This window comes from Takifugu rubripes, chromosome 6, assembly GCF_901000725.2.
Source record: "Takifugu rubripes chromosome 6, fTakRub1.2, whole genome shotgun sequence".
In the NCBI taxonomy this organism is placed as follows: domain Eukaryota; kingdom Metazoa; phylum Chordata; class Actinopteri; order Tetraodontiformes; family Tetraodontidae; genus Takifugu; species Takifugu rubripes.
Genome location: NC_042290.1, coordinates 11,923,668 through 11,930,691, shown reverse-complemented (window position 1 = coordinate 11,930,691; position 7,024 = coordinate 11,923,668). Strand labels below are relative to the sequence as shown.

Here is a 7,024-nt window from a genome sequence, read left to right as displayed (position 1 = left end):
CTCATCGTCATCAGTTCAGATGGAAGGGTCCAGATTTAGAGTTAGCAAGCTTGAATTCCCCCTGTGGTGTAGCGCCATCTTACCTGGTCAGCTAATCTACGTCCCCCGATGAACGGAGGCCAAAGCCTCTGCACCTCCATCAGCACTCCGTGAAGGTACTCCGGGTCGTGCGCTGCTCTCCCACGTGCCTGCGTGAACACTGACGTCTTAGTTCCATCTGAAGATAAAAATGTTAAAATGTGCTTGGTGTACCTGCTCGTCTCCAGCGAGGACGAGAGAGAAGGAGGTGAGCAGCGATGCCAGAGCTTTGGGGATCAGAGCTGAGATGAACAGGAGGAGGTGCTGGGGGGCACAACTGGAGTCTGGCAGTGGCAACGAGCCAAGAGCCCCCACAAAACTACAGAAACAAAGCTGAAGGTAGCACTAAAAAGCCAACAGTGCAATCGCCATCCTCTGTGTGAGGGCACCTCTGAGCAGAGACAAGGCCTCCGGCTCAGGACAGCTGCTCTCCTCATATCTCCCCCCGCCTCTTTAGATCAATACCCTCAAAGTTAATGGAGTTGCTGCGGGGAAAATAATTCTCGTATCGAGTTTCTAAAAACTGGCTCCAGCCTTGCTCCATTTGTGTCAGTCACACAAAGCAAATATTGGATTTCTGAACCACACGTGACCCCGTTAAAGGGGTAGAAGATGGGTGGGTGGACTCTGAACCAGCCAGTGTTTGCTGGTCCCACCAGTTTAAAAATGGCATTCTGGGAAACCAGCACTCTGTGTGTGTGTGTGTGTGTGTGTGTGTGTGTGTGTCCCACCCCTGTTTGTCACTCTGCAGTTTGTTTTTGATGATGTCCATCAGTTTGTCTCTGGCCTCCAGAGCTGTGGAGAAACCAGAAGACCACAAAGGAGACTTGACGTTCAGCGGAGCCGAGATGAGGCCTGAGGAAGAAGAAGAGACCTGAGTAAGCTGAACCGGAAGGTTTTGTAATCGTGTTTTCCACCGAATTGCTTCATCCTGAATTGGGTAAATACATGTGTGTGGGTGGTGGGGGGAGGTGTCATCTCTACCGTGCCAGTGCTGAGTGCAGAGATTCACAATTTCCTGGTAAAGTTCTGGCTGCTCCTCAGCTCGGACGTTCAGGAAAAGACCCAGAACCAACTCTGTACCCAGACGTTTGAAGACAGAGTAGACACACTGAGGCCGGCCGCTGCGTGCGCACACACACACACACACACACACACACACACACACACATTTCTCAGGGAAGAATCTGGAAAATGAAGAGATGTCAACTTGCGGAATGTTACCTGAGGTCCTTCAGGTGTCGCTCACACATGCTGTGGAGAATCCCAGACAGATGAGGAAAGGTTGACCATCAAAGCTCCCATCAAAGAGCTTCACGTACCTGCTGATGGAGCCGCTGCACGACTCCAAAGAGCTTCCCGTCAACAGGCTGGTGAGGGACAGGCGGAGAAGACAGGCCTCCTCACCTGAAGAACAGATCACTTCACACCTCTTCCCAGAATACTCAAGATGACCCAGCAAATATTCGCAGAGATGAAGAAGCGAACTATAGGAGCAAACATTTATTCCACCTGTCCGATGTTCTGGGTTTGCTGCGGCCTTCATACGTCCCAAGATATTTAAATATTTGAATTGCTACGGCTCATGTCTACAGGTTGTGTGAGTGTTGGTGCATCGTACCGTTGGTGGTGACGAGCGTGTCACCGTACACGTTGGTCATCAGATCAGTGGGATCCTTCACAAACACACTGGACTTCTCTGAAACACCAATATTACAGGCAACCGCCAAAACACAACGTTTATAGCTGTAAATGAGTCAAAAAGGAGTTGCTGGACACTTAAAACACTGAAGGTTCTGGAATCAGAAGCCAGTTTATTGACGACTCAGCCGATCACCTGCGCATATATGCGATTTTGAGCAAACAAACAACAAATTCTAAATGGCTAAAACACGTTTTAATAGTTTAACACTTGTCGAATCGGTTACTTCAAAGAGCAGAAGTACATTAATGCAACTCTTTGAGCAACAATCTCCACAAGGCCGCCGGCAGCATCACGAGTGTTTCCCATGATGCATCGCTCTCATCTGGGGGTGAAACATTAACGTGTAGGCCAGTGGCAAATGTGGTTGGAATAAATGATTATATAAACAAATTAAAGCACGAACAATATATTTAACCACGAAGAGTGCTTCAAATCGGAATGAATAAAAACGTCGACAATCCTTTAGCGTGAGAAACGCGCGCTTGCCAGGACGGCTCACCTGGCGCATGCGCAGAAACAAACCTAATCAGGCCAAACGAACTTACCGCAGAGCAGCTCTCTCACCCCCCGCACGGAGCAGATGAAGACCGTGGGTCTGTTCAGCATCCGGCACAGGAACAACCTGCTCCCGTGTTTCTCCATCCTCTGCCGGCAGAAGCTGATGGGATCCCGGTAGAACTCCAGAGATTTGTCCCCCAGCACGGACACACCTGCGTTTCCTGGTAGCTTCGACATTCTGAGCAGGATTTTATGAACTTTAACGAGAGAACAGCACCTCTGAGTTTCCCCACACAGCTCAAGTTCGGAGTAAATCCTCTCGTCAGTGTGTAAATTCTCAAAATCCACTTTCCTGGCTGACGTCCAGCGTGTCAAATGGTTGCCCTCCGCTGCGGGCACTGTTTTTTCTGAGGCACCATAAACTACACATCTGCGCAGTGAGGCGTTCAGGTGCAATGGGCAATTACAGGTGCAATGGACAATTACAGGTGCCATGGGCAACTACAGGAATTGCGCCCCATGACGTAGATTTAACGTCCCATTAAAAAAAATACTATTAATATTATGTTATTATAATAATATTTAGGTTTTGAACATCATTACTGGTGAGGCCCAAACAAAATATTGACTACATCAAAGTCTAATAGTAATGTTTTTGACCCCAAATAAATAAACGTTTGTCCTGTACGAGGCCTTTCTTCACTTTTCCCAGCACGCTTTGGCTGCTTTAACAAAACAATTCCATTGTTTATTGGACGTAAACAGGATTTAAAGGCGTTTCTCTGACCGAGCGGCTGTGATTGCATCGCTAGTCCAGTAGATGGCGACATTAATCCCAACTCCTTCCATCCCATCTCTCTCTCTTTCCGTCTGTCTTCCTCCCTCTATCTCTGTCACTCATCCTCGGGTCTCCGTCGCGCTGCTTCTTTCTCTTCATTTCTTCTGGAGCGCGCGAGCCACCAACACGCGCTGGATCACCTGGTGGAAAGGTAAAGGAGGAGCCCCGCACAGGTAAGTCTGTGGCGTTTTAATCATTTTAAAGTTTGACAGGCATGAGATACGTGCAGAAAATCTACATAAAATGTATTCAGACTCCCTTTATCAGATATTCATTCATCCACGTACCTATTTATGTATTTATTTTCCAGATTTAAGATCTGTCAAATTCAACCAGCAGTGCATTTTATGTAAATTCATGCTCACTGTAATTAACATTAATTATTGACAAAGATTTTGAAGAAAACAAGTCTCATTATTATTGGGAAATGATTGTCTTCATGCCCTTTTATCATCAGAGAAAGAAATGGGAATAAAGGTGCTTCAGGAAGGACAAAGTTAGCTGGTGCACTGAGGCACGAGGGGTTTTTTCTCCCCATTGAGGATGAATTCGAGGAAATTTAAAGTGGTGTTTTTATTGCACGTTTTATGGCAGGTGTGGCATCTGACGCTACGCAGGAGTAAACACAGCAGGCTTGTCCTGGAGACACGTTTCCATCCCTTCACTCGCGCGTCTCTGCTGGTTTAGGATCTTTAAAAACGTTCCCCTCGCTGTCAGGACACGTGGAAACAGCTGCCACTCACCCAATGGTTTCAGACGCTACCACACACGTGCACAAACGCTGGCACCGCATCCACACAGAAGCTGAAGTACGCAGACACCGTCATCCACACAGCTGCGCTCCAGATGTTGCCTCTCTAGATCCAGCTGCTGTCGGATCAATAAAGTGTTTCATTGATTTTACTAGAGTAGATCAGCGTGATTGAGCTCAATACTCCCCCTGCAGGCCGACGGGATTCTCTGGATTCCCCACATTTATTCCAGATTGACTGCAGTCAAATTAACCTTTCCAGTCCACATGCAGTCATATTTGGCTTAATTTTCTCCCTCCCAACATTTTCCGACAGTCTGCTATTACTCAAGTAATTCAATTAAAACTTGGATGAAACAGACATTTAGTTTGTGAAAAAGGAGAAGTAAAGAGTGTATCGAATGTCTGCTTCACTGTAAACAAACGTGTAAGTCACGGCTCCGCTGGCGGCGACCCGGAGCCGTCAGTGTTTGCTAAAGCATGAAATGTTACAGATAATAAGAAGGGACGACATGACTGGAACAATCCTCGTGCATTACCGACATTCTCTGCCTATTGTTTATATCCCTCCCTGGCAGCAAACGCCTTCCCTTGACTTTTCCCTAAATTGTATCCAGACCAGCAGCAGCGTGCCAGCGTCCCCTGGCTCATTCACAGGTTTGAAACGTTACATGGAGCCCTTTAACCCTTCATGGAGCCCTTTAACCCTTCATGGAGCCCTTTAACCCTTCGGCCGTCTCTGCCGTCCATCACCTTCTTCGGGGTTAAACGCGACCTTCAGTGGCGGTAAATCAGCAGCGTGTTCGAATCAACCCGGATAAAATTGAAATGAGTTTCTGACCGAAAAATGTGAAGCCCTCAGCGATGCTTCACTCTAACGCTGTTTAGTACCCAGACGGGCCTGGACCCAGGCTAGTGCCCAGACGGCCTGGACCCAGGCTAGTGCCCAGACGGGCCTGGACCCAGGCTAGTGCCCAGACGGCCTAGACCCAGGCTAGTGCCCAGACGGCCTGGACCCAGGCTAGTGCCCAGACGGGCCTGGACCCAGGCTAGTACCCAGACGGGCCTGGACCCAGGCTAGTGCCCAGACGGGCCTGGACCCAGGCTAGTCCCACACTGACCCGTGCAGGTGACATGGAGGAAGCCCTCACAGAGGAGATCTGGGGATCTTCTTTCCTCCTGTCCCCATGAACCAGCCCCTGGAGACACGCTGCAGCCTTCAGGCTAAATTTAGGTCATGTGATCTCATTAAGCAGCCTACATGCTGGCTGCCACCTGTTTTTAAAATCAGAGTGGCTTCAGTGGCATCAGCGCCGGGAGCCTGTTGGAGATGCTGTAAAGGATCCCAGAGGTGAGCGGCTGGGCCACAGCGCCGCCAGCGCTGGGCCGCGCTCCTTGTTTGGTTGGGTTTCAGACACTCGGCGTCAAAGATAAGAACACTTTATTACATTTATGCCAGATGGTGTGAAGACGTGCTAGCAACGATGCAGCTGACAATGGCTGCCTGGCTAAAGCTTCGCTGTTTCTATTGGGTTCGACTCAAAAAGTTTGAATTGTTCCTTCAAACTGAAGAGATTCACGTGGGATCACATTAAAGTGAGGATGGCCTCTTACCTCAGACCCAAACATGTGGTTTCTGGTACCGGGATCCTGATGTTAGCATGTGGGGGTGGTGGCTTGAGGGTTTCCCATCTACAGCACACACACACACACACACACACACACACACACACACACACACACACACACACACACACAGAGTGTGGTTCAGAGGCACCAGCTGCCTCATCATCAACAAGAGGCAGAAAATAAGGATTGCACTAATAGAAGGTGGCATCATTGATTTACCGGCTGTTTCCGCCTCGTGAGGGTTGCTGGACCATCTATGTGATGCCGGTGGTGGTTATGGGTCAGCCTTAGCTTTGGTTCTGTCCTGGTCTGATGGTGGTACCAGCACGCTACGGCACTGCTCGAGCGCAGCTGCAACGTGTTTGGCGTGGAACTATTTCAAATGTGAAAAAGAAGCCTCCTGCTGTTTAGTGTTTGTTTTTGTCTGTCAGGGACCAGAAGATCTGGCAACCACCTCCGAACGGCTCCGGTTATCTGCTTCAGGAGCCTGGTTCTTGAGGAAAAGTGTCTCAAGGAACAGCTCGGGTGTGGGCTCTCATGCAATTCTTCTGAGAAACAAAGCTGCTTTGGTGTTAATAACCTGAATGTTGGCTACTGGGTATCGGATCAGCTCGGTATCGGCACGTCAGTGTTCTGGTGTCAGGATCGAACTCTCATCCTGAGAATGTTCATTCCAAGCACAGGCTGCAGAGCAGAATGGGAGGCCGTCTTTATTCAAGAGTTCCTCCATAGACGGGAGACTGAAACGTGTCATTTCCTGCAGTTGTGTTCCACTTTTGTCTCGGAGGCCTTTCAACCACAGAGAGACGTGCGTGAGCCTCATTTCACCCTTCAGCTCCGCGTCCCAAATGGATTTGTTCTGGAGCCGACGCCACGTTCCTCATTATTCATCGTTTCCTGTTGTGTGAATCTATATTGGACTTTTGGGCTTCTGTGTGTGTGTGTGTGTCCATGCTTTAGGGAGCACCAGAATATGTATAACAGTGAGGACATGTTGGTCCTCACAGCTTCACAGACGTGTTGGTGGAGATGCACAAGGGTGGAGAAGATGCGAGCATTTAAACTTACAGGAGAGCCTGTGTGTCCATCTCCAGAGAGGAAACCAAGGCTCCGCCACATCTAAACAAACGTGCGTGATCACACACACACACGCGCACACACACACACACACACACAGAGTTCAGCCCTCTCACAATTTGAGGTGTGACATGATGTGAGAATCATTTCTTTCCCACCTGACAAGTGCACCAGCATTAATTTGCTCCTTAATTTGCTGTGTTTTATTTGATGGGATCAGTACGATGCGACTTTGACTCCCGTCACGCATGAGATGAACTTCAGGCGCCAACGGAAACGCTTCCGCTTAGATGTGTCCGATACCAGCGAGAGCTGCGGTTAAGAAAAAACCCATTTCAAAATAAAATGACAGCGCAGACGTAGTTTCTCCTTCCTGAAACCACCACGTCTGCGTAACTGAGTGGGATCCTCCGTGGGAAGTGTTAGCTTGTTGTTCTGGGCTGGTTTT

The 7,024-nt window shown here is 48.9% G+C and overlaps 1 protein-coding gene across 3 annotated transcripts in view; it reads right to left on the bottom strand.

Annotated features, from left to right (window-relative positions):
- Positions 1-6,676, bottom strand: part of LOC101065862 (putative cytochrome P450 120) — a 13,780-nt gene extending 7,104 nt beyond the window's left edge. Inside the window, exons 1-10 of one of the 3 annotated variants that reach the window (XM_029837642.1) lie at positions 5,719-6,676; positions 5,485-5,562; positions 2,329-3,259; positions 1,700-1,777; positions 1,401-1,485; positions 1,303-1,332; positions 1,063-1,202; positions 810-933; positions 253-397; positions 84-188 (exon numbers count right to left, since the gene is read on the bottom strand). In XM_029837642.1, coding sequence (XP_029693502.1) covers positions 84-188; positions 253-397; positions 810-933; positions 1,063-1,202; positions 1,303-1,332; positions 1,401-1,485; positions 1,700-1,777; positions 2,329-2,776 — 1,155 coding nt within the window. In that variant the 5' untranslated portion in view covers positions 2,777-3,259; positions 5,485-5,562; positions 5,719-6,676. Of the gene's footprint in view, positions 1-83; positions 189-252; positions 398-809; positions 934-1,062; positions 1,203-1,302; positions 1,333-1,400; positions 1,486-1,699; positions 1,778-2,328; positions 3,424-5,484; positions 5,563-5,718 lie in introns of those variants that run through there. The other 2 variants (XM_029837640.1, XM_011620042.2) reach the window with 2 other exon arrangements.
- Positions 6,677-7,024: the final 348 nt, after the last annotated feature.